The following is a 24,940-nucleotide window of genomic DNA, read 5'->3' as shown; positions in this document are numbered from 1 at the left end:
TCAACACCGAGGCTCCTCTCCAGACCAACTACATAGCAGGGGGAGAGGCATGGGCACTGGTAGTTTTTGAAACTCCCAGATGATTCTGATCTTCAGCCAAGGTTGAGAACCACTGCTGTTAGATCACATACTTGTTTCCACACTCCAGTAATGACAGGGAACCGCATCCTGGGGTTTCCCAAGTGCCTGATACAAAGTACAAATCCATTGAGGACATATCCATTGCCCTTCCTTGATGGGGATTAGATGAGACAGCTCAGAGTGACATTGTGTGACTGTAACCTCTGTGTGTGTGTGACTCTATGTAGAATGCCACGCACTCAATAGCTGAGACCTAAGTGACAGTGGGGGATGTCACAGCGGTAATGGCTGTGTCCAGTATGGGAAGGCCACTGTGAATGGCCGAACACAGTGGGACGGCAGTGTTGTCACAAGGTGAGTGGCCATGCCCTGAGTGTGAAGGTCACAGGATGTCACCGCAGGAGTGGCCGTGTCCTGGGTGCCAGTGACTGGGGACCACGCCCAGGCTGCCTACCTCGCGAGGCCCAGGCAGGCTCTGGAGCAGGCGCGGGAGGAAGCTCTCACCCCTCACCGCAGCTGTGGGGAGGCCGCTGGTCCTCGCAAGGGGCAGCACCGCTGGTGACCGCGAGGTGGAAGCAGGAGGCGTCCAGGAGTGCTCCCCCTGGGAAGGCCATTTGCAGGTGACTCGGCTCAGCCCGGCACCTGCCCTCACCACGCCTGCCACGGGGCCCAGCGGTGGGGGCAGGCTCCAGACCCCCGCACCAGCCAGCCATGGAGGCCGAGCCTGCACTTGCCAGGCTACGGCGTGTAACCGGCGGGGCCGGGTGCTGGACCCCCTGTCAGGGACTTGGGGATCGGAGCCCAACCACCCAAGATGCCGAGCTCCTCCCAGGGCCGGCAGAATGGCCCCTGGCCAGAGCCCTTCTCCCTGCTTTTAGGCCTTGGCGCCACCCTCTGCCTGGGCTACTTGATCCGTGCCCCAGGTGGGTGCAGGCCCAGACTCTGCCCACCGGATTTAGGATCCTAGGGCCTAAGGGGCCACTTCCTGCCAGAGGCTCGAGCCCTTTGTGGGAGGGGGCACGATCGGGCCTCCCCCAACAGGTGAAATTTGATGCCCCCACGCCACCAGCAGCCCTGCAGAGTGCTACAGCAGCGCCCTGCTTTGCTGGATCATCTAACAGAGGATGTCCGTTCCTTGCCCGCCTAGATTCTCTGCATCCCATATGCTCCCCATACCAGCTTGGCCTTGCAGGCAGCGGAGGGGTGCTGCTCCCCGAGGATGCGGGCAAACGTTTGGGGAAGGGCGGGGTAGAAGTCATCCTGAGGTGTCAGGGAGATGCTTTCGTCTTCTAAAAAAGGCAGTGCAGCTGTTTCTCACTAGCCTCACCGAATAAAGGAACTGGAGGCCTGTGTGGCTCTGGCTGATTCCAACCGCCCCACCAGCTTAGTAAGGCCTTGCCTCTCCTAAAGGCTGGTGGAGGTTCCCCGCCTGGCTCAGGACTAATGGATAACCCTGTCGTTCATTCTGCCCTGTTTTAACTTCTAGGCTCTCCATGTATATACGGTGCAATGGGAAATTCTGAAGAGATTTTTCTCACTGAAATTTAGATAAGATACAAAATTTACATATCTAGAAAAATCTATATCTTTTTAATCTTCATTAAACTGTTCTAGGTAACTGAGTCTAATACAAAACCCACTGATTCAAGCCCTTAAAAAAGATCTACAGGGAATTTAAATGTTACCTAGCTTTTCAGAGCTTTTTACATTTGCCATGTATTGTCTGCCTTAAAGAACCAAACACCACAGTACCCTATAAATCTTACCTTCTATGCCTAATTTCAAAGTCAGTCATTTCAGGGACACCTGGGTGGCTCAATGGGTTAAAGCCTCTGCCTTTGGTTCAGGTCATGCATGATACCAGGGTCCTGGGATTGAGTCCCGTATGCCCTGCTGCTTCCCCCTCTCTCTCTCTGCCTGATTTTCTGCCTACTTGTGATCTCGGTCTGTCAAATAAATAAATAAATATCTTTTAAAAAAAAAAAAAAAGTCATTTCAGACCAGAACTCTCCTTAACTAACCATTTTCGTTTTCAGCCAGCCACAGAGAAGTCAGAGACCTCTGCCTCTTTATATTCCAGATCCTTCCTTGACTTTCATATACTGGTTAAACAGCAGGAAAAGTGCATCCTGGAAGTCCTAAGGAATTTGGATTGTCCAGCTTGGTAATGGACTAGTATCGATTCATCCACAGAGACCAATGGCCTCTCAAAAATGAGTCAAGAAACTCTCCACTAGAGCTAAAATGAAATTAACCTGTGACCCAATTTGATCTCTACTGCTGAGCTGTTTGATCAGGGATTCCATAAATTGGTAACAACTCAAAATCCTGGCAATGAGAGGTAATCGAGCACAATGACTAAGAGCATGAGCTCTAGAGTCAGACCTGGGTTGAATCCCAGCTTTGCCACCAGCCGTCTTTGGCAAGCTAACTTACTCAACATTCAAACCTGTTCCCATGGGGGAATCACAGGATTATGCCAAAGAACTGCTGTGAAAATCACAGGATATAATCATGTAAGTGCCTAGCACAATGCTTGAAACATACACACTCAACAATTTTTACTTACTGGTACTGGTGGTTAATACTGTAATTGCGAATTCCATCCACTTTGCCTCTTGCTAGCTGTGTGACTTTGGGCAAATGACTTCATCCTCTTTTATAAATATCCTAGCCCATGAGGTTGGGCTTAGCCTAGTACCTGCACATAGCACACAACGAATCACAAGCACCATTATTCCAGGGCTTCAGGAGCTGGGTACAAGTCACATCTTGAGATGGCCTCTCCAGTTCATAATATACCTAGCCTTTTTTGAGTACTGCTCCTGCAGAAGACCTACTAGAAATCTGATCATAGGGTTCCTTAGGGCTCACAACAGAAATGTAATTTCTATTTCTTGAGCCTGAGGCCTTTCGACTTTCTATAGCATACCTTTTTCATAAGCCTTCTATGTGGCTAGGTCCCCTCATTCACTTGATTTGTGTCCAGAAGAACCAGCAGAGGCGTTGAAAAGCCAGGGCCAACTCCCCACTGATCTATCCCTGTCATACTACCTCTGTTACCTTTGCTTTGGCTGGCTTGAAAGAAGAGGAAAAATCTGTTTCTCCTTGGGAGTATGTTCTAACAGCAGGCCCCATGAGTAAGACAATGAGGCGCTGTGGTCAAAGTCTTTGAACGTGAGCACATGCCATAGGGAACATATGTGGCAATGTGGTGCAAAACCAGGAAGTGGAATGGCCAGGGCTGGTTTTAGGAAGATGCCAGTGTGGATAATTCAACTGCAGGGCAAAAGTCACAGACTGAATGGTGCTGTACTTCAGCCTCTGACCAGGATGCTAACCGAACTTTCCACAAGGAATCAGCTGGGCCACGTATCTTACCTGCTCTCTCCAAAATAGGGCTGGGGCGTGGATAGGCTGAGTGAGAGAGTTAGCACTTGGTCAGCCGCCGCAGCTCCCAGCCCTGGCAAGGAGTCGGTTCAGAGTCAGGCTGGGGACTAGGTTCCTTGTGGGAGCTCGCTGGACTCTATTCACAGTAGTGACTTGGCCATTCTGGGCCAAGGTGTGCTCAATTTCTCATTGCCAGAGGCCGGCCCCTGGAGAGGGGTCACGCTGGTGTCCGGCACCTCACTGGCCTTACAAACCAGCTGGGGGGTGAGGCAGACTGTGTCGTGGTTGCAGGGGCCTGCTGGTGACTGGGTTTCTGGCCTTCCTGGAGCAACACTGTCCAGTCACTCTGGAGACTTTCTACCCTACGCTATGGTGTTTTGAGGGGCGGCTACAAACCATCTTCCGAGTCCTACTGCGGTCCCAGCCTCCAGTCCCTTACTGGAGGTAAGAAGGGACAGAGGGGGTAAATAAGAGGCTGCAACTACAGGGGAATCCCCTGCCTGCCTTCTTGAACCTGAAGGTAATCTTTGCCCCATCTACCCCGGTGTGCGGGGATAACAATCAGAGTGGTTATATGGAAGGGATATTTAATTGCTCAACCATGAGGTAATATTTAATCTTATATGTCCCATTACAGCTTTTTATTTATTTATTTATTTAAGATATTACTTAAGATATTACTTTAAGAGCGCATTATGAAAAAAGAGACAGAAAGAGAGAATACAAGCAAGGTGGCGGGGCAGAGAGAGCAGCAGGCTCCCCGCTGAGCAGGGAGCCTGACGTTGGGCTTGATCCCAGGACCCTGGGATCATGACCTGAGCCAAAGGCAGATGCTTAACTGACTGAGCCACCCGGGCGCTGCACACTTTGTTAGGACACTAATATCTTGCATAATGTATACCCTGAAATGATGCTAATGGGAAGGTTTGGGAGTTGTTTATTGGGGAAGAGAGGTAAACCTTCCGAAGTATATGGAGATCCTAGATCCTAATAGTTTCTTTGTGTGCCGTTTTCTTTAAAACCACAGTGAAGTCCTCCAAACCCCAGATAGAGGCCAGGTCCTGATAGACTGGGTTGGCCTGCGCGGCAGCAGTCAGCACCCGGATACTACCCAGCCCGTTGTGTTATTACTTCCCAGCATCCCGGGCAGTAGCCAGGACTGCTCTATCTCCCACTAGCCAAGCTCTGAGGGATGGTTACAGGTAAGGATGGGTCAAGTCCAGAGGAAGTGGGTGGTGGCTGAGAACTTGTAATAGGGAAGGCAGTGAAGACCCTGACACCTCTGGGGAGAAGGCACTATATTATATGAAGGGCACCTTCTGACTGGGGTCTTTCTGAAGGCTACCAGAAGGGGAGGCTCTAGCTGAGATGTACCTGTGTGTGCCACAGAGCTGTTGTATTTAGTAACCAGGGCTGCCGTAGGGAAGAACTGCTGGTGAGTGCCCGCCTCGCTCCTTGTAGCCCTTCTCCCTTAACAGATCCTTGGGCCTGGGGTTCTACCTACCTTCCTCCTTCCATGTCCCTGCCATCCTTCTGCCTGCTGGCCAGGGCCTCCCTCCCTACCCAATGCCTCAGACCCGCAGGGTCTTTTCTGCCAGCAACACTGAAGGTCTGGAGACAGTTGTGAACCACATAAAGCACCGCTACTCCCGAGCTCCACTGCTGGCTGTGGGCAGCTCTCTTGGAGGGTAAAGATTGTCTGGACTTGCCCCAAAGGCCCAGTCTTCGTTTCCTCCTCCGTGTTCTCTTCCTCTCTCCTATGCCCTCGCTAATATCCTTCAGGGTATTAGTGCTGAACCACCTAGCCCGAACAGGGCAGGCTTCAGGGCTGGTGGTGGCACTAACTCTGTCTGCATGCTGGGATTCCTCTGAGACCACATGCTCCCTGGAGACTCCACTCAACTCGCTGCTCTTCCAACAGTGCCTCACTGCTCAGCTCTGCCACACTGTGAACTGGTAGGGTCTTGGGAAGTGGGAGGAGGCAGCAGACAGGGTGGGGTGGCAGACAGACCAGGTTCTCCCTGTGCTCAGGTCAGTTCTCTGAGTTTGCTCACTCATGAAACAGACAGGGTCAGATCCAGCAGAGGCAAACCTCTATGAACTCTTTTGCAGAAACAGAAAGGTGATGGAAAAGGCGGTGAATGTAGACTTCGTGCAACCAGCACCCCCCGCCCAAAGTTGTTCGGTATTTTCTTATTCCCTAGCCTCATCCTGGCCTACCCCACCCCCCACCCCACCCCCTAGCACAGGCAGGCCTGCACAATCCGCCAGTTTGATGAATGCTACACCACTGTGGCCTTTGGCTATCAAGACTGTGTTAACCTACGACCAAGCAGCTAGCCCAAGAACCAAGGTAGATGCCATCCAGACCTTGTGCTCTGCCTCAACAGAGCTGACGACCCCTTCTCCACCATCTGCGGTGAGCACCTGGAATCTGGATGCTTTAGAGGCCCTAGGGGAAAATGGGCCATGAGGTCCAAGCAGAAAGAGCCTGGACTCTCAGGAAAGGCCCAGGTTCCTGACCTCCTTTCCAATCCCCCCCCAAGCTGTTCCCATACAGGCTGCCCAACGCTCTCCCACGTCGCACTGCTACGTGACCCGCCTCTTACGTCAGTACGCCAGAGCCGTCTTCCAGCACCCATCGGACCTGCCCAACCTCGGGGACCTCTTACCTTCCAACAGAGGCAAGAGCTGACAGAAGTACCACCAGGGTCTTAATTCCCTTTTCGCTTATTTATTAAATACCAACTTTTCCTGAAAAAATGGGTAGAGGTTCATTTTCCCTTTCCTCAAGGTTAGGGTGGACCATCCAGGAACTTACTGTATACGTAGCCGAGCTGGCTTGGAGCTACCAGCTGGACCCAGAGACGACAGCCTGGGTCTTCCTTTTGCCCCTTCCTTCCCTCACTCCAAGTCCCAGGCCAGTGCTTGCCCCAGCAAACACCATGGGCTCACGTGAAGAGCAGCTGATGGACAGCAGTACTTCTGGGGTCTTGGGCATCCTCACATGTTTCTGGAGAGAGGACAAGCTCAACTCTGGCGCCTCTGTTAGGCAGACAAAAGGATGCAGGTGGCCTGGCCCGGGCTGCAGATACCACTCTCCTGGACGGCTTCACGGATGAAGAATGAAGGGCTCCCAGGCCTCAGAGTCACCCAGGGCCGCAGCCAAACTTTTGCTGGGCGGGGCAGGCAGTGCGCATCAGCCTCCTGAGAAGCAACCCCAACCGTCGATGCAGGTGGGGTGAGCAACGGGGTCCAGGCCTCCACTCTGGTGTAGAAGATGGCAGTGTCCAGGCCCCTGACTCCCCAGGAGCAGGAGGGCTAAAGAAAACCTGGAAAGACAGTCTGGAGCAGCACGATGGTCGTAACAATAAGCCCGACACACAGCACGAGCAGCAGCCACACAGGAACACTCCCTGCACGAGGGAAAGGAAAAGAAGTCAGAAGGCAAAGGGACGTCACAGCCCTAAGAACAGAAGACTTCAAGAAGGGGGCAGATGGCTACAAACAAGCAGCCCGTTCTGCCGGGGGCAAGTTTCTGCTACAGCTGGTGGAAGGGTGGTACCGCCCACCCCCAGGACTCACTCCGCGACGGCAGCAGATGCAGCTGGCAACGACTGTCCACAGCCACAGAGAACAGGGCAGTTTCATGGAACCCAAGGAGCTCTGGGCCACGACCCTTCTCAGGTAGAAAGGCCACATCCGTCACGACAATGCCATGAGCCTCCCTCACATAGTAGAGGCGCTGGAGACAAAAGAACCAGTGAGGGAAGGCCCAGTTGGAGATATTCCCTCTGGAAAACATGCTCCCTGTCCCCAGATGGCCTTCCCACTATGGCCTGGGCCAGACTCCTTCCCGAACCCTTAGACTGAAGCAGGCCTAGATAGCCACTCCTCCCCACCCCCCACCTGCTGAAGAGCGCTCCGGGCTCTACTCCTTACCTGGAGAGAGAAAGCTATGTAGATGGCAACAGAGCCAGTAACTGTGCCCAGGCCTAGGAAGGTACCCGATTCACTGCAACAAACAATAAAGTGGTCACTGTTCTGGAGGCCTGTGCAGCAACACTCACTAACAGTGGTCTTCAGAGGCTCAGACCCGACACCTTCCCGAGCTCCCCCACACATCCCGCAACCAGTCAAGCCACCACTGCCTCACACCTGACACTAAGGCAGGAGATGACTTCATGGCCACAGGGCTTGGTCCGAAGGGGCAGGAAGGTGGAGCCATCCCAGGCTGTGAGGTAGCACGGTGGGGGCTGGCGCAGACGCTTGTGGGGTATCTGCACTGTGAAGAGTCGCAGCCTGGTGGGTTGGTCTGGAACCTGCCCAAACCTGGGGGGCCAGGCGAGAGGCCATTCAGCTCCTGGGCTCTGCTCGGCCCTTCTCAGAGGTCTGTGCCCTCCTGTACCCTGGTCAGGCCTGGGGTAAAGCCCACCAAGACGGCAATCCTCCCCAGCTTCCCCCCAGTCTCTTCCCACTCCCCCACATCTAGGCTGTGCCTTTTAGCTACCCTCTGGGGTCTCACACCTGCAGGCCTGGTATCGGTAAGGCGTGTTAGAAAAGGTGGGTCCGTTTTCTTGCCAGTGCAGCTGTGTCACCAGCTGATCCTTCTGCCACACGGAGGCCTTAAGGTCCCAGCCCACAGTTACCAACTAGTCAGGAATCAAGATTCCAAGGATGGACAGTTAGGGGATCCACTTACTGGACAAGCAGCATAATCACCTCCTTTCTCCACCCTCTCACTTCCTCACCTTGCCATCAGGCCCCAAAGCCAGGTCCTCAATCTCTCCTTCGTGGGCTCTGAACTCCAGAACTTTCTCTAGGCTGGGTACCTGCAGCCAAACCACCAGCATGGTTACCCCCAAGTACCTGACCAGCCATGATCCCCACCCATCTTCTTTTCTGCCACCCAGCGCAGGCTTCACTCACAAGTTTCCCAGAACCCATGTTTGGTTTCTCACAATTCTGGCCTTGCTGCTACAGACATGGATCCCCTAACCCCCAAAACCACACCTTCCAGATACGAACGTAGCCATCCGTCCCTCCAGTGGCAAGCAGGGTGTTGTCATGGTTGAAGCATACAACTTTCTGAAACGGATCAGGGCTGAAGTCTGTCTGCACCGCTTGCAAATTCTCTACAGTGAGTTCTATCCCCTCCTGGTATGTTTCAGCTCCAGACTTCTTCTCTACTGGAACTGCCCCCTTCCTCTGTCGAGGCCCCTGCTCCTTGGAACCTGCAACACAGAGAGCCTGCCAGATTCCGGGCTTCTATAGTAAGTAGTACTGGTCTCCTCCCTAGTAGTAAACATCTGGCTTCTTGCCGGCTACCATAACCCACACTTCCAGCCCCACTTTTTTTTTAGAAACCAACATTAAGTGATTTTTTTTTTTTAAGGTTTTATTTATTTATTTGACAGACAGAGATCATGAGTAGGCAGAGGGGGTGGGGGGAAGCAGGCTCCCCAACCCAGCAGAGAGCCCGATATGAGGCTCGATCCCAGGACTCTGAGATCATGATCTGAGCCAAAGGCAGAGGCCTAACCCACTGAGACACCCAGGTGCCCCCCCAACATAAGTGACCTTAATCATTTAACCCTTTTCCCAAAGCTAAAGAGGGAGCTTCTCACCTGCCTTCTCTGCTTTGGTTTTGCCCTTCTGCTGATGGGTCTGGAAGCGCAGGAGATGACAGTGGGCATCCTGCCCTGCGGCAAGGATGTTACCAGCCAGCGCCAAGTTCATGGTAGCCCGCGTCTCTGTGTCATGCGAGTGTAGCAAAGAGGCACCCAGGCGCCCATTAATCTGCTCTAGCTGTAGAAAGTGCTGTGGAAGAGAGAACCAGGATGAACAAGGCTTAGGGGTGCCCAGAGAGCACCCCAAGGGCAGACTTACATCCTATAGTCTAAAGCCCGACCCCTTTGGTTACTGCACTTTCTACTTTAAAAGGTTTTTTCCAGCCTGCTTGCTTCTCTCCCTTTCTTGGTTTCTTTCAAACCACAGGAATCTGTAGAGCAAGCAGGGCTGGGATTAATACCTCCAGTTTACAAAATAATAGGGTGACTCTCAGAGGAGTGAAGAAACCTAGCCTAAAGGCCAAACGCACCACCCCTGCCACTGCTGGAGAGCAGTGGGAAAAGTCTTTGTGGCCTCCCCAGAGAAGACCACGGTAAGACCCCTGGAGCTGCCCTTGAGGTCGAGTTGAAGCTTAAGTTCCTGCCTAAAAGGTGCTGTATATTGGTTTTACTCTACCTTAGGAGTTCCTGGTGAGTAAGTTCTTAGCTGAAACTCGCGCCCGGGCGCGGAAAAGCCCAGCTTCCCACCGGGGAGAGGCAAGGTCTGAAGCCTGAGGTGCGGCCATCCCCCAGACCCCCTACCACCATCACCCCTGGCGTGACCCTGCCCCAGTGGCCCTGAGCTCTCACCACGCCATTCTTTATGCCCGTCTTGGCAGCGCCTCCTCCGCCTGCAGCGATGAGGAGCCCGGTGCTGGGGTCGACCTGAAGCGCGTACAACGGGAACGGGGCCCGGTACAGCTCCGGCGCCCGACGCCGGCCCATCCTGCTCCCGGCGCGCTTCACAGTAAGTACCGCAGTACCCGGGACATGCCGCGCCCGCTTTCGACTCCCGTCCCGGCCGCTATTTAACTTGGTCCCGTGGCCGTCAGGAGACTTCCCGACTCCTCTCTCACACCCTCCGAGCTGCCAAAACTCTAACCCACAGATTCGCCAAAACGACACTCAGGGATTCGGATCTCCGCCCCACACCCCGTCCTAACCCGGTCGGGTTGTCGCGCAGTGCGCACGCGCACCTAGCCCGCGGCTTTCCTTGCGCAGGCGCAAGACCGCCAATACGCGTCAGCATTAGCCGGCTGGTGACCCGATACCCGCCCCAGGATTCCGTCCACCGTGTGACGTCAGCCTCCACCATGTTTGTGCAGGGTGGGAAGGCAGGCTCGGCGTCCAGGGTCTTGGTTGTTGTTTCCGGAGGTGGGGAGCTAATAAAAGCTAAGAGATTTTGGGGTCCCTGGATGGTTCAGTGGGTAAGCATGTACCTTTGGCTCAGGTCATGATCTCGGGGTCGTAGGATCCAGCCCTAAATCGGGCTTCCCGCTCAGCAGGAAGCCTTCTTCTCCCTCTCCCCTGGCTTGTGCTTCCTCTTTTGCTGTCTCTGTGTTAAATAGATAAAATCTTTTAAAATAATTAAGTGAAGTTTTTATTTAAAAAAAAATCCTTGGTTAGGGCTGTCCCATTTCACGAGTGATACACAAGCCCAGCCCTTACCTTTTATCCCAGAGTGGAAGTGATTTGTTCCAGGTCACACACCTTGGAAATTCAACATTTGGGAAGATGAATGGTGTCTTTTGCCTTCTGATGAAGGCAGCGTGGACTTTAAAATAAAACTGGCTTTAAATCCTCAATCCACCACTTTCTGGTTTGAAGAAATCGCTCACGTTTGAGAATTGGTCATTCTTGCAGCACTGCAGGCTAGTCCTTCATTCAAGGGTTTGGGAGGGGCTGCACCCAGTTGACACCCTCAGAGGGAGGCAACTTAGCACCCAGGCAGGGCAGGTCTCTTTTCTGCCTGGCATTTCCATCTTCTTGAGGGGCCCCTTTGGGTTTCTGATCTTCAACATTAGATTGTTTTTTTGTTTTTTTTTTTAAAGATTTTATTTATTTATTTGACAGAGAGATCACAAGTAGGCAGAGTCAGGCAGAGAGAGAGAGAAAGAGAAGCAGGCTCCCTGCTGAGCAGAGAGCCCAATGCGAGGCTCGATCCCAGGACACTGAGATCATGACCTGAGCTGAAGGCAGCGGCTTAATCCACTGAGCCACCCAGGTGCCCCTCAACATTAGATTCTTAATATTTCTCTGCAAGTGAATCTTAGGAATGTCTGTCCCTTCAAGGAGACACCTCCTGCTGCTCCCCTGGCTGCCTAAGTAAACAACCTTGTTAACCTAAGGTGCACTCAGAGGAAGGAGCCCAGTGGCTTCATCTTTGGGAATGCCATTATCCGTTTCAACAAATTAAATTAAATGTGTGAAGGGCCTCACAGAGTCCTCTGCACATCTCAGGTGCTCAGGCCTTATGGATCCCATGCCCTCCTCAGGTACATGACACCTACTCTCCTAGCCACCCTGTTTCCTTTGACTGTCCCTCTCTCTTTGCTTAATTGTGGTCTCCAAGAGGTTTAGCAACCCCCTGTGTCTGCTCAGCAGAACACTAAGATTGTGGCAGGATTTTTCCTTTAGTGCCCACAGTTCTTGGTCACACCGTGTCTTCAAAGAATGAAGAGGTAGGTCAGAGGTAGGCCAGACGAAGAGTGGTGGGCAGCAAAGCAAAGTTTATTGACTGATATTATAGAGATCCCGAGGGATCCCGAGAGATCCCTGAGGGGACCCGGAGGGTTGCCGATTTGGCGGTTAAATCTAGGGGTTTTTATGGGCGCTTTGGTGTGGGCTCTTTTAATCTGATTAACCCTCCATGTACCTGTCACCCAATGAAGTTTTTGTCCACACGCTCCTCTACCTATCAGGTAATTGTTCACGCGGGAAAGGGTGGAGGGCTCCTTCCAGGGTGGTATTTCATAGTAGCCTCAGGGATCAAGAGGCGGTGCTGCCATTGCTTTAAGGCATGCTGTCCAGCCACAGGCCACTGGATTGAGCTCTTAGCTTAAATATCCCACTGACTGGGCGTCTGGGTGGCTCAGTGGGTTAAGCCGCTGCCTTCGGCTCAGGTCATGATCTCAGAGTCCTGGGATCGAGTCCCGCATCGGGCTCTCTGCTCAGCAGGGAGCCTGCTTCCCTCTCTCTCTCTGCCTGCCTCTCTGTCTACTTGTGATTTCTCTCTGTCAAATAAATAAATCTTAAAAAAAAAAAAAAAATCCCACTGACTGTTGAACTGCTCCTCCCCAGCCCACCATAGGCCTGGGTCATGACACCCAAGGCCATTCCTTTACTTTCTGTCATAAGTTGTAAATCCTCCTAGTAGGAAGACTTAAAGCTGGGCCACTTCGTAAAGCCTAGAACAACAGGATGGGGTCTTTTTCCTTTTAAGGGTAGTTTTCTTTTAGGACGGACAGAGAGTAAGGGGGCTCTTACCCCTGCCTGCCTTTCTTCTGATTATCCTCCATCAATGTGGGAAACAAAGGCGAGAGAAAAAATTATATTTCTTTAGAACTTAACAGCCAGCCCATTGACAAGTCCTTGAGACAGGCGGTGACCTTCCTTTAGACACTCAACTGCCTCAATGTTAATACTTAGCTAGAGGCAAAAGGCAACATTAGCTTAACATTATCTCAACCTCTAGGATCCTGTAAGTCTCCTTTAACATATAAAAATTCCTTTGGAAACTTCTTTCATCTCTACCCCCAAGATACATGTTAGCAATCATCCCCCAAGCATTTGGCCCACTAATAACATCTGAAGGGTCTCATGACAAACGTATTAGACAGTAAGAAACAACCTTTTCCCAACAATAGCTACCCCCTTCAAGGTCCTGGAAACCTTGCTTCCAAAATTCCTTAGAGACTCACACTTTATCTAACCTCCTCCCAACTTGAAAGTATAACCAGCCACTCCTCACAACTCTAGTGCAGCTCTTTCTGCCCATGGGTCCCGTTCCCCCCACACTTTTTAACAGATTTTATTTATCTGACAGAGAGAATGGGAACACTAGCAGGGGTGTGGGAGAGGGAGAAGCAGGCTTCCCACCAAGAAGGGATCCTGAGCGGGGCTGGATCCCAGGACCCAGGGATAATGACCTGAGCCCAAGGCAGCCGCCTAACTGACTGAGCCACCCAGGCAGCCCTCTGTCCCCATGCTTTAATAAAACCACCTTTTGGAACACTCTCTCTGTTAAATAAAAAAAAATTTTTAAATCATTTCTTTAAAAAAAAAAAAAACACCTTTTTGTGCCAAAGACGTCTCAAAAATTCTTTCGTGGGCGCCTGGGTGGCTCAGTGGGTTAAAGCCTCTGCCTTCGGCTCGGGTCACAATCCCAGGGTCCTGGGATCGAGCCCCACATCGGGCTCCCTGCTCGGTGGGGAGCCTGCTTCCCCTCTCTCTCTCTGCCTGCCTCTCTGCTTACTTGTGACCTCTGTCTGTCAAGTACATAAATGAAATCTATAAAAAAAAAAAAAAGAAAATTCTTTCTTGACTGTTCTCTCCAAACCCCGACATTTCCACATCAGACACTAACACACGTTTGCAGGGTCAGGCTTTTATTGACACGCTAGAGGCTGAATGGGGTCTAAGGTGCCCTTCATCCTCTTCAGCCAGGAGAGAGCAGATTCCATAGAGGGCTCCCAGGGTTCAAGGGTGGAGAACACACCTGACCTCCTGCCAGCCAGCCCTTCAGGGTGTCTCGGGGGCTCCCCAACATCTGGGGCCTGGTGGGGACAGCAGGGTTCAGAGGAGATACTCCAGAGAGCCTCTTCGGATCTGGAACTAGGCTGGTGACTTTTGGAGAATGGGTTCTGGAGAGACTGGCCTCTTGGGTGCAGAGGAAGGCGTGGGTTTCAGGCAGACGGTGGCCTGTTTGGGTGCCTGAGGCTGAGGCTCCGAAAAGCACGTAGAGTTTGGTGATTGGAGGCCTGCAGATCTGAGGCTGGCGGTCTGGGAGGCTGTGCCCTGGGCTGGACCTGCCTGCTCCTGAGCCACTGGTGCTTGAGCTGCCGGAGCCGGGGACGCCTGGATTTGATGTCCATGGGCCTGAGCAGCCTTGCCCTGAGGCCCTGCTGCCTCTGGCCTTCTTTCGGGCAACAGGTGCAAGGCCCTGGCCTGGCCCCGAGGCAGGCGGAGGCCAAAACCAATGCCTATGCGGAGTGGTCCGGATTCCTGGCCTTGTGCACAGGGCAGTAGCTGGGGGAAGGCAAGCAGCCGGGGACCAGTCCTGTACCTGGGGATGGGGCAAGAGGGGCTGCGGGGCTTGAGGCACACCAGGCATACGGGATATTCTACAACGGGGGCCGGGCCAGGTCTGCCCAGCCACATACGCTGCAAAAGGAGTAGCTGCAGGTCGCGAGCAATGCGGCGGTGCCCCAGATGGGCCACCAGGGCCTGGGCCAGGGCTCCTGGGTCCCTGAACTCCGCAGGGTCCTTCTCGCTTGCCACGCATTCCCCCACCAGCCCAGGGGACCTGGTGTCCCCGTACTGATCCTGGGGCCACGCCTGCCTATTTGAGTGGACACCACCAGAAGGTAGGCTGGGGGATGGGGAAGTGACAGTGGAGTTAGGGCAGTCTCCTGGGGGGGAGGGAGGCTGACACTGAGTGTGGGGGAGAGGGGTGTTCTGGGGCTGAGAGGGAGAGGAGGAATGGGTGTGAGCCGGGGAGGGGCACAGCCCAGGGGAGGGAGAGGAAGAGGGTGGGAGGGAGAGAGAGGTGTAATTCTGATGAAAGAAGCTGGGGGAACTTGGGAGAGAGGAAGAGTGAGGGTGTAGGATAAAGTCAGAATTTGAGTCAGAAGAGTAGAAATGGGAGCCAGGAGAGTGGGACCGTGGGGTGCCCGGGGAGCAAGGAGAGTAGGAGAGGGGGGGGCTTCGCTGGGGAGACAGAGGCTGGGGGTGGCTGGATGGGGAGTCCTCAAGTTGGGAGGGGCCCAGAGGGGGGCACCCAGGGTCCTCCGCGTTCTGGAGCAGCACCTGGTCCTTATTTTGAGGCTCCATTGCCTTGAGTTCAGAAAGGATGCGGGACGGGGCCCGGGGGACGGGGCTGGTGGTGGTGGTAGTGCCTCAAGACCGGAGAGGAGAGACCTGGCAGAGTCAGGGCCAGTGTCTCTGAGGCCAGAGCTGGCTGAGAAATCAGGGCCTTCTGTGTGCAAGCGTGGGTGGCTCCAGCCTGGCACTGGTGCAGCTGTCGGTGGCAAGACAAGGAGACACCCCACCCCGCAGCACTAGGCTCTCTTAAGTGTATGGGCCGGAGCTTGGGTCTAAACTTGGCCTCTCACTTGGCCGTCAGCCATCGGTGAGGGATGTGTAGGGATAGAGAACCAGAGCAGCCTCTTGTTAGCTGAGGATCCGCAGCCGTAATCTGGTTGCGCTGGGGACGAAGACACAGCCCATCGGGCCTGTAGAGAAAGAAACAGAATCTAAGATATTGGGAGAATTGGTCCACTTCTGGCTCTGAAAAAAATGATTTACCAAGACCCTAAATCCATGTCACCTTTGGGGTCAGAAGAGCTGGCAAAATGCTCCGGGGAAGGCGAGAGATGAGGAGGAAAAGGATGGGGGTGGGGAGGTCAATTGGCATCAGAGGAGGGGGCTTGAGGATGGCCGCGGAGATAGGACTAGAAGTTGGGGTGTTCTGGTGCTGCGAGCTCTTACCAGGGAGGGTTCCTCTGGGCTGGGTTTCACGAGGCACTTCAGCAATGAGGAACCTGGGAGAGAGAGGAAGCGTCACAAAATGGTGGCTACACGCCCTCTGTCTACAGCATCTGTCACCCTAAACTCACTTTGACCCAGATTTCGGTCTGAATCTTGCCCTCGGTGGTCCTTCAGCCAGGAGGAGGTCTTCCGTTACCAATTTTTGCTCCCCTCAATCTGAGTCAGGGATTCGGCCAGCATCCTCATTTCCTGCCCCTCCGGTCTCCCTGACTCCTTGTCGCCCCTGATGCTGATGTCCTCTGCCTCTGCCGGGCCCTCAGCACGCCCAGCAGCAGAAGCAGGAGCAGCAGCAGCAGCCCTGGGGCTGGCTGGTGACAACTTCTGGGAGACTAAACTTTGTCTAAGGGGCGGCGTTGCCGCCCCCCTTGGGAACTATGAGCCCCGTTCCCTGGGGGCAGCTCTCCCTGCACTGAGTGCCGATGTCATAAAGGTCAGGTGCTGACATAACACACTCTCCGCCTCAAGGCTCTAGGACCTTCTTTCAGAGATCACCCAAAGGCTGGCCCTTGACAAAACTAAAGCAGACCTAATTCCTTGGGGCACTCAGCCTCCCCGTCAGGACCTGACCTTCCCCTCCTCCCGGCCCGTATAGTTCACAGTTCCTATCGCCTCCTACATCCGGGGTTCCGGCCAACCACAAGGCCTCTCTCAGCTGGCCTTTGTCTTCAAGGTCCTGTTTCCTTTTGCTCTCTGAGCAGTGGCTCACGTTCTATACCATTTCCACACTTGGGCTACACTTCTAGGTTTTAATAACTATTTTCTCAACAGCTTTAGGGAGTATAATTCACATACCATCCACCCATTTAAAGTGTCAATTCACTGTTTTCCAGTTTACTCACAAGTTAAGGGCAACTATTATTTATATCGAAGCATGCTCTTCTTTATGATGGCATCTATATCTAGAGAGAGAAATGATAGAGCTATATCTTATTGGTATAAAGGTACCTTTTGGTACCTTCCTTTCCGAAAAAGTATCCGTTTCATTTAAGTTGTCTATTCTTAGTGACATACTTATGTATAGTGATCGATAAATAGACAGAGATTGATTACAAGAAATTGGATCCTGGGGCGCCTGGGTGGTTCAGTGGGTTAAGCCTCTGCCTTTGCCTCGGGTTATGATCTCAGGGTCCTGGGATTGAGCCCCGCATCAGGCTCTCTGCTCAGCTGGGCTTCTCCCTCCCCCTCTGCCTGCTCTCTGCCTACTTGTGATCTCTCTCTCTGTGTGTCAAATAAATAAATAAAATCCTTAAACAAAAATTTTTAAAAATTAAATAAAAAACAAAGGAATTGGATCCTGCGTGTATGGAGGGTGACCAGTCCGAAGGTCTGCAGTTAGCACACTAGATACCTGGAGAGCTAACGGCATCATTCCAGCCCAAGTCCAAAGGCCTGAGAATGAAGAGAGCCAATGGTGTCCGTTCCAGTGCAAATCTGAGTCCAAAGGCAAGAGAAAACCAATGCCCCAGCTTGAAGATAATTAGGCAACGAGAGTGAAGTCTCCCTTACTCTGCCTTTTTGGTTCTATGCAGGCCTTCCGTGACTAGATGAGGCTTGCCCACGTTAGGGAGGCAAGTTGCTTCACTCAGTTTACCAAGTCAGATATTAACCTCATCCAGAAACACCCTCACAGACACACCCAAAATAATGTTTAACTCAATATACGGCCCCCCGAGGCCCGTCAAGTTAACACTTAAAATTAACCATCACAATATGTGACTGAAAGATGAGATGCCCTTCCGAGGAGCTAGGATTCCTATATTAAAGGAGACGGTGCCCATTATCGATATTTCTAACTGTCAGGGCACCTCGGTGGCTCAGTCAGTTAAGTGTCTGCCTTTGGCTCAGGTCGTGACCTCAGGGTCCAGGGATTGAGCCCCACATTGGGCTCTCTACTCAATGGGAGTCTGCTTGTCCCTCTGCCTCTCCTCCCATTACCTCCTTGTGCTCTCTCTCTCAAATAAATGAATTCTTAAAAATATATATTTCTTATTATCTTTTTTTTTCTTCAGGTGCCCTGGAGGTTTTTTCACTCAAGGGCAAGTCGTAATAAATTTAGGAATGAGTAAGAGTCATGGCTTGTATAAAGTGAGAGAAGGATACTTATGAAAATGTAGGGGGTAGGAAAGGAAAACCAAGCAAAATCTCTGGCACATCAGCTTTAGGGAGGAGGAAATAGGTAAGTTGAGATCCAGCCATAGGGACTGAGGGGTTTCATGGGACATGAGACTTTTAGTACTAAAACCAAGACTGGGGGTGCCTGGGTGGCTCAGTGGGTTAAAACCTCTGCCTTCGGCTCAAGTCATGATCTCAGGGTCCTGGGATCGAGCCCCACATTGGGCTCTCTGCTCAGCAGGGAGCCTGCTTCCTCCTCTCTCTCTCTCTGCCTGCCTCTCTGCCTACTTGTGATCTTTGTCTGTCAAATAAACAAATAAAATCTTTAAAAAAAAAAAGAACAAATAATTGGGTGCAAATAAAATGCAGAACAAAAATAAAAAAGAGAAAGTATTTAAAGACATAATGGAGAATTAAAAATAAGAAAAGAGGGATCCCATAGCAGTAGTGAAACTTCTAGGGCGCTTCTGTAATACTCGAGGGACTAGGAGAGGTGTGAGTGACTCTTCTAGAAGGATAGGAAGAAGGCTGCTTTTGCTCCCTCCCACTCGCCTCACTGCCTGGCAGAAGGATCTTGAGCAGAAGGATCTTTTTCAAAGGGACTCTATTTGGTATCCAAAAGGTCGTTGTTCCTAGTGTAAATAGTAGTGAGATGGGGCTCAAGTTCTGAGGGGAAGGTGATCCTCCTCTACAGCCACTTCCTCTCTATACCTTCCTGAGAGCCAATCCCACCCAAACGAGACTGTGTCTGAGCTTCCGCACAACCTGCGATAGAGGGGGCTGATGCCACTGTGCTGAAACAAATCCCAGGAAGAGGAGAACCCGTCATCAGCACTAGAGGCCAAGGGAGAACTCATGAGGCCCAGCTTCTATGAGTTAGGCTAGTTCCCGGGACTGTGCCTGTGTTCAGCCCGAGAACTAGAGGTCCCAGACCAACTTCAAAAACCAATACACGATAGAGAAACTGGACCTTCACCCATGTGCTGCCCGCGTGCTCCATGAAGCCCACTCAGACGAGTGTGCTGGGACCCACCCTGCTGTATCCATGCCTATATCCAGCCTGGCCGCTGGAGATGAAGCATACAGCATCGACAAAGTTCTAGAAAGTTCTAGAAAGTCACAGAGCCGCCCACACACCTGCGTCTAGGTAGTACCATGACACAGAGATAGCCAGGCACGGCATGGACCTGAGCCATGGAGACGAGCTTCGCCGTGCAGAACCCCACTGCCCTGAAGTTCAGCTTGAAGATGACAGAATGCTAGAAATGGCCTCTGCGCCTTCTGGCCTGGGAAGCGTCCCCCGACCTTGTACATCAGTCTCACTTGGTTCACCTCTTGGGGCTTTGTGGACACTGTTTTTCACTGTGTAAGTTTTCCTTTGTAGACCACATCCCTGCTGCGGACGCAACACCAAGGTGATAGCCTGAGAGTCCCCGATTCATCTGACCATGACCTTGCAGTTTGTCTGAGGACTGAGCCTTCAGGTGGAGGAGCTCCCTGAGTGTGGCCCAGTCACCTAACTCTGAAAAGGCACTTGGTAAAAGAGATCCCTTTCCACAGGGCTGTGAGTGTGGATTTAATACTTTCTTCCTTCCTACTCTGTGTCCTGCCAAGGCTCAGAAAAGCTGGAGTCAGATCTCCCTCTTTCTCTGATAGGTAAGTGACTCTGGAAGGAAAGTGAGAATGCCCATTTATCATCTGGCAAGGGTTTCCTTGGATTCCCCCTTGAAGTCCGACTTTGGCTCTGACTTGATGAAGTTTCAGATGGAAGCTTCTGGGAGAGGTCTGCCTTAGCAACAACCTAATGTATTCTGAGAAAGAATATTGAACTGAAAGCCTGAGAATACCCACCATTTATTCCACGGGCCACCCTTCATCTCACAGATGGTCAGAATGCAAGAAACTCTGGACTGACCCATGAGCTCCCTAGAGTTTTCTGTGGGTGACCCTTAGAACCTAGTCTGAGGATCTTGGGATGGGAGCCCCAGCTGACTTTTAGCTCATCACTGAAAGGTTGGCATCTAATACTATCAGGGTAGCTATATACTCTTATATGGGAGGACAAAAGACAGTCCTGTTATGTCTGAAAAACACATTTTTGCTCTACCCTTCAAAATGCCATTCTTCTGTCCTAAGGTCCTGATGGGAAGTTCTCTCAAGATTAGAATGATGTCTGCCCCCAAACAGGCTGTGTTTCCCATAACCATGTTTCTCCTCCTTCTCCTTCTTCTTCTTTTGAGAGAGAGAGAGCGCGCACATGAGCAGGGGCGGGGATTGGGCAGAGAGAGAGAGAGAAGGAGAATCTTAACTGGTTCCATGCTCGTCAGGAAGCCCAGCTTGGGGTTTGATCTCATGACTCTGAAATCATGAACTGAGCCAAAATCAAGAGTTGGACACTAGGGGCGCCTGGGTGGCTCAGTGGGTTAAAGCCTCTGCCTTCGGTTTAGGTCATGATCCTGGGGTCCTGGGATCTAGCAGGCATGGGGCTTTCTGCTCAGCGGGGAGCCTGCTTCCCCCTCTCTTTCTCTGTCTGCCTCTCTGCCTACTTGTGATCTCTGTCTGTCAAATAAATAAATAAAATCTTTAAAAAAAAAAAACGTCAGAAGTTAACTGAGCCACTCAGGTGCCCCCAAATCAGTCTTCATCTTGCCAGTCCAGCCACAGAACTGCTGGCCTATTAGAATTACTGGAACTTTGGGCTTTTACCAGAGATCCAAGGCCGTACCCCTTTTGTGGGCCAAGTGTTGTTCCTGGGCAAACCACCTGGCCATTCTGAGTTCTACACTGTTTTTCTCAAGGCTGAGAAAAGCCTAGGTTTTTGAAAGAAAATTTCTGCCAAATAGGACTTTTGCTTTTTCTCATTTCTTTGGAGACGTACTACTTTTTTTAAAAAAGATTTTATTTATTTGACAGACAGAGATCACAGCTGGGTAGAGAGGCAGGCAGAGAGAGAGGAAGAAGCAGGCTCCCCACTGAGCAGAGAGCCCATGCAGGGCTCGATCCCAGGACCCTGAAATCGTGACCTGAGCCGAAGGCAGAGGCTTAACCCACTGAGCCACCCAGGCATCCCTGGAAACTTATTTCTTTTTTTTTTTTTTAAGACTTTTTTTTATTTTAAAGATCATATTTATTTATTTGTCAGAGAGAGAGAGCGTGAGCACAAGCAGGCAGAGTGGCAGGCAGAGGCAGAGAGAGAAGCAGGTTTCCCACTGAGCAAGGAGCCTGATGTGGGACTCAATCCTAGGACCCTGGGATCATGTTCTGAGCCTAAGGCAGCAGCTTAACCGACTGAGCCACCCAGGCATCCCTGGAAACATATATCTTATTTTTTTTTTCAAATGACAATAAATGTTTATTTTTTAAATTTTTTTTAAAGATTTTTATTTATTTTGACAGGCAGAGATCACAAGTAGGCAGAGAGGCAGGCAGAGAGAGAGAGGGAAAAGCAGGCTCCCGCTGAGCAGAGAGCCCGACATGGGGCTCAATCCAAGAACCCTGGGATCACAACCTGAGCTGAAGGCAGAGGCCTTAACCCACTGAGCCACCCAGTTGCCCCAGAAACATACTTCTAAGAGCATTTTGTACACTAAAGTATTGGAATTCCTGAATGAAATTGCTTAATTCATGGAAAATATAAAATACTAAGTATTGATAAGAAGAAAGAAGGCATTCCAATACATCAATAAGAAGCCAAAGAAATTGAGGTGAAATTTATTCCCTTTCTTTAACATGTCTTCCCCTCTTCACCAAAGGAAAACTAGACCTGGGGGCTTTATAATTAAGTCTCACCAGATTTCAAAAAAGGGTTGATTTCTATCTTATGTAAAAAGTTCTTTCCGAAAGTAGAAGAGTGAGAGCTCTTTTTATGAGGCTAGTGTAACCTTGATCCCAAAACCAAATAATGACAGTTAGAGGGAAGAAAATTAGAGGGCGCCTGGGTGGCTCAGTGGGTTAAGCCCCCGCCTTTGGCTCAGGTCATGATTTCAGGGTCCTCTCTGCTCAGCAGGCAGCCTGCTCTCTCTGCCTGCCCCTCTGCCTACTTGTGATCTCTTTCTCTGTGTCAAATAAACAAATAAAATTTTTTAAAAAGAAAAGAAAATTAGAATCTCATTTCACTTTTGAGATGGTTATAAAATCCTAAACAACATATTAACTATATGAATCAGAGAGTGTATATTTTAAATGTTAATCACAAGCAATGACACTTATCATCAGAAAATACAACAAAATAATTTAACATACTAATAGACTGAGGGAGAAAAATCATGATTGTATTTCAGTTGATGCAGAAAAAGCATTTGATAAAGTTCTACACCCACTTACAATTTGAAAAAATACCAAAAACCTCTTAGCAAACAAGGACTAGATGGATACATCCTTAACTCGGTAAAGCTTATATATCAAAAACCTACAATAAATATTATGCTTAATGGTGAAATTCTAGATACATTCTACATAGGGTTAGAGGAAAAAAGGTGCCTATTATCACTACTTCTGATTAACAGAGTAACAAAAACACAAATCAACACCCTAAGGAAAGAAAAAGAAACAAATATAAAGATTGAAAAGGAAGAAATAAAATGGTGATTTCTTTTATCTACTTAGAAAAATCAATGGCAGCAACAGTTTTAAGACTAATAAGAAAGTTTGGGGCGCCTGGGTGGCTCAGTGGGTTAAAGCCTCTGCCTTCAGATCGGGTCATGATCCCAGGGTCCTGGGATGGAGCCCGCATCTGGCTCTCTGCTTAGCGGGGAGCCTGCTTCCATTCCTCTCTCTCTGCCTGCTTCTCTGCCTACTTGTGATCCCTGTCTGCCAAATAAATAAATAAAATCTTTTAAAAAAGAAAGAAAGAAAGTTCAGCAAGTTTACTGGATTCAAGACAAATTAAAAATTTGCTAGCATTTCTGTATAGCAGCCATCATCAATTAGAACACAGAATGAGTAAGAGCATTATAAAAACTATGAATTATTTAGTTCAACAAAACTGTGAATCATTTCACAGATGCAAGAATACACAGACATTCGTGGGATAAACTATACAATTAATAAAGGAAATAAAAGATGTTTAAAATAAAATGAGACATTTCATGTTCTTGAAATGTTTGACTCAAAACTATAAAGATGACAACTCTCCCCCAAATCAATCCATGCATTCAATAAAACCCTAATCAAAATTCCAATTGAATTTTTTAAGAACCTAGCGAATTTTCTCTAAAATCTAAATGAAAAAGTAAGTGTCCAGAAATAACTAAGTGAACCTTGAAAAATAAGAGTAAAGAGGGGGAGTTTTATCTTACCAAATTAAAAAACATGTTACAAAGTCATAGCCATAAAAGCAGTGTGTTACTCACTCAAACACAGACAAAAAGGTCATGGGCTGCCTGGGTGGCTTAGTCGTTAAGTGTCTGCCTTTGGCTCAGATTCTCATCCCAGGGTCCTTGGATCAAGCCCTGCATTGGGCTCCCTGCTCAGTGGGAAGCCTGTTTCTTCCCACTCCCCCTACTTGTGTTCCCTTTTTCGTAGTCTCTCTCTCTCTGTCAAATAAAACCTAAAAAAAAAAAAAAAAAAGTAAGAAAGAAAAGAAAAGATTAGCAGGACAGAATAGAGAACTCAGACATTGATCTACGTGTAAAGATGGGAACTTATTATATGATAACGTGGAGGCTGCAACTGAGCAGGGAGAGAGAATGGACTGTTCAGCAGATGAAGATGGGAAAACAGTCTCCCTATATGGAGAAAAATGAAATGCATTCTCCCACCAAGCACCACACACAAAGGATGCCTGAGCTTGTCAGTTATCAGATAAAGGCAAATTCGAACAACTCTTTATAGCTATCCAACCATAAAACCGTAAAACTGGGAATCTGGTTAATACCCGGTGATGTCGGGCATGTGGGGCTTCAGCGCCCCATGCAGGCTCTTGGACGGATGGCTCTCTGGCAATACTCAGTCGATTAACTCAGGGGGAATCCTGGTCTCAATAAGAGTACAGGGACCTCCTCCCAAAGATACTGACTGGCAGGGTCCGAGTGCCACTTGTGGAGCTGTGGGAGGCCCAGGGATTGCCAGAGCTGTGGGCCCAGGAGTCCCTGCTGGGCTTCCACTGGCCCCAGGCTCCTTCAGGACTTGCTGCCCAGGCCAAGAGGGTGAAGGGTGGGCCATCCCAACAGGTGATGACCCCACAAGGAAGAGGCATCATTGCAGCCTCTGCAGCGGCTGCCACAGCCAAGACTGCAGGGGGCCCAACCCAATACCCCCCTGACCACGGGAGTCCTCCCCTACCTATGGGCCAAAGGACACCCCCTCCAGGCATGGTAGGCTCGCCCCCTGTCCCAGTGCCTCCCATGGGTCTCCCATTGGGGATCCCCTTAGAGGAGCAACTCCAATGGGATTGCCCCCTCCAGAGATGCAGGCACCTCCCCTCATCCCTGAAGTGAAGCCCCCCCCCACCACCGGGGAATGTGCCCATGAAGGCCCTAGACCCATGTGGGCCCTTATCAGATCCCTGCCTGTTTCCTAAAATGATGTTCAGAGTCTTTCTACTTTCTTGTGGCCTGTGAAACTACTTTATCATAAACTCTTCAGAATATTATGAAACAAACAAACAAAAAAACCCCACAGGATGGAACAGCAGCAGTAACAGTGAAGCTTATCACGTCATACCTACCGCGTCGCTGACACGGTACTATACACGCATAATGTAAAACACGTTATCCTTTTAATGAATTTAACATCTATTCATACAACGATGCACAGGGTTGAATAACACATGTTGCGTGAGTTCTCTACTGCTGCTAACCCAATTACCCCGAAACTTAAACAACAGTAAACATTTATCACCTGCCATGGCTTCTGTGGGTCTGAAAGTCCGTGGGTAAGAGCAGCTTAGCTGGGTGACTCTGGATCAAGGACACTCAGGGGTCCCACTCAAAGTGTTGACCCGGGTGGCACTCATCTGAAGGCTGAACGGGGCGGGGCAG

At 50.6% G+C, this 24,940-nt stretch overlaps 3 protein-coding genes and 1 pseudogene across 3 annotated transcripts; 2 read left to right on the top strand and 2 right to left on the bottom strand.

Moving 5' to 3' along the window:
• Positions 1-895: 895 nt before the first annotated feature.
• On the top strand, positions 896-6,166 carry ABHD1 (abhydrolase domain containing 1). The gene is given in 13 exon segments (XM_044262249.1): positions 896-1,004; positions 1,274-1,346; positions 3,763-3,915; positions 4,499-4,645; positions 4,647-4,673; positions 4,861-4,906; positions 5,047-5,159; positions 5,254-5,427; positions 5,584-5,623; positions 5,716-5,790; positions 5,792-5,840; positions 5,843-5,890; positions 6,018-6,166. Coding segments are annotated over 13 exon segments (1,203 nt in total).
• Positions 6,167-6,189: 23 nt separating this feature from the next.
• PREB (prolactin regulatory element binding) lies at positions 6,190-10,264 on the bottom strand. Its single transcript, XM_044261904.1, has 9 exons — positions 9,891-10,264; positions 9,099-9,291; positions 8,485-8,705; positions 8,223-8,303; positions 7,999-8,123; positions 7,630-7,803; positions 7,414-7,486; positions 7,057-7,216; positions 6,190-6,887 (listed from the first exon to the last, which is right to left on the bottom strand). Exons 1-9 carry the CDS (start codon positions 10,023-10,025, stop codon positions 6,793-6,795), a joined length of 1,257 nt encoding a protein of 418 aa, XP_044117839.1. The 5' UTR covers positions 10,026-10,264; the 3' UTR covers positions 6,190-6,792.
• A 3,649-nt stretch (positions 10,265-13,913) lies between these two features.
• PRR30 (proline rich 30) lies at positions 13,914-15,131 on the bottom strand. Its single transcript, XM_044262536.1, has one exon. It carries the CDS (start codon positions 15,129-15,131, stop codon positions 13,914-13,916), a length of 1,218 nt encoding a protein of 405 aa, XP_044118471.1.
• Positions 15,132-23,841: 8,710 nt separating this feature from the next.
• LOC122915484 lies at positions 23,842-24,480 on the top strand (annotated as a pseudogene).
• Positions 24,481-24,940: the final 460 nt, after the last annotated feature.

Source organism: Neovison vison, chromosome 8 (assembly GCF_020171115.1).
Source record: "Neovison vison isolate M4711 chromosome 8, ASM_NN_V1, whole genome shotgun sequence".
NCBI lineage: Eukaryota > Metazoa > Chordata > Mammalia > Carnivora > Mustelidae > Neogale > Neogale vison.
The sequence above is the reverse complement of the archived record's forward strand: the minus strand, read 5'-3'. Positions and strand labels throughout refer to the sequence as shown.

Coding starts and splice junctions, on each gene's coding strand:
- PREB (XM_044261904.1), bottom strand. CDS start 10,025: ATGGGCCGGCGTCGGGCGCCGGAGCTGTACCGGGCCCCGTTCCCGTTG. Junction 9,292..9,890: donor CGGGCATAAAGAATGGCGTG/GTGAGAGCTCAG, acceptor TCTCTTCCACAG/CACTTTCTACAGCTAGAGCA. Junction 8,706..9,098: donor AACCAAAGCAGAGAAGGCAG/GTGAGAAGCTCC, acceptor TCTGTGTTGCAG/GTTCCAAGGAGCAGGGGCCT.
- PRR30 (XM_044262536.1), bottom strand. CDS start 15,131: ATGGAGCCTCAAAATAAGGACCAGGTGCTGCTCCAGAACGCGGAGGAC.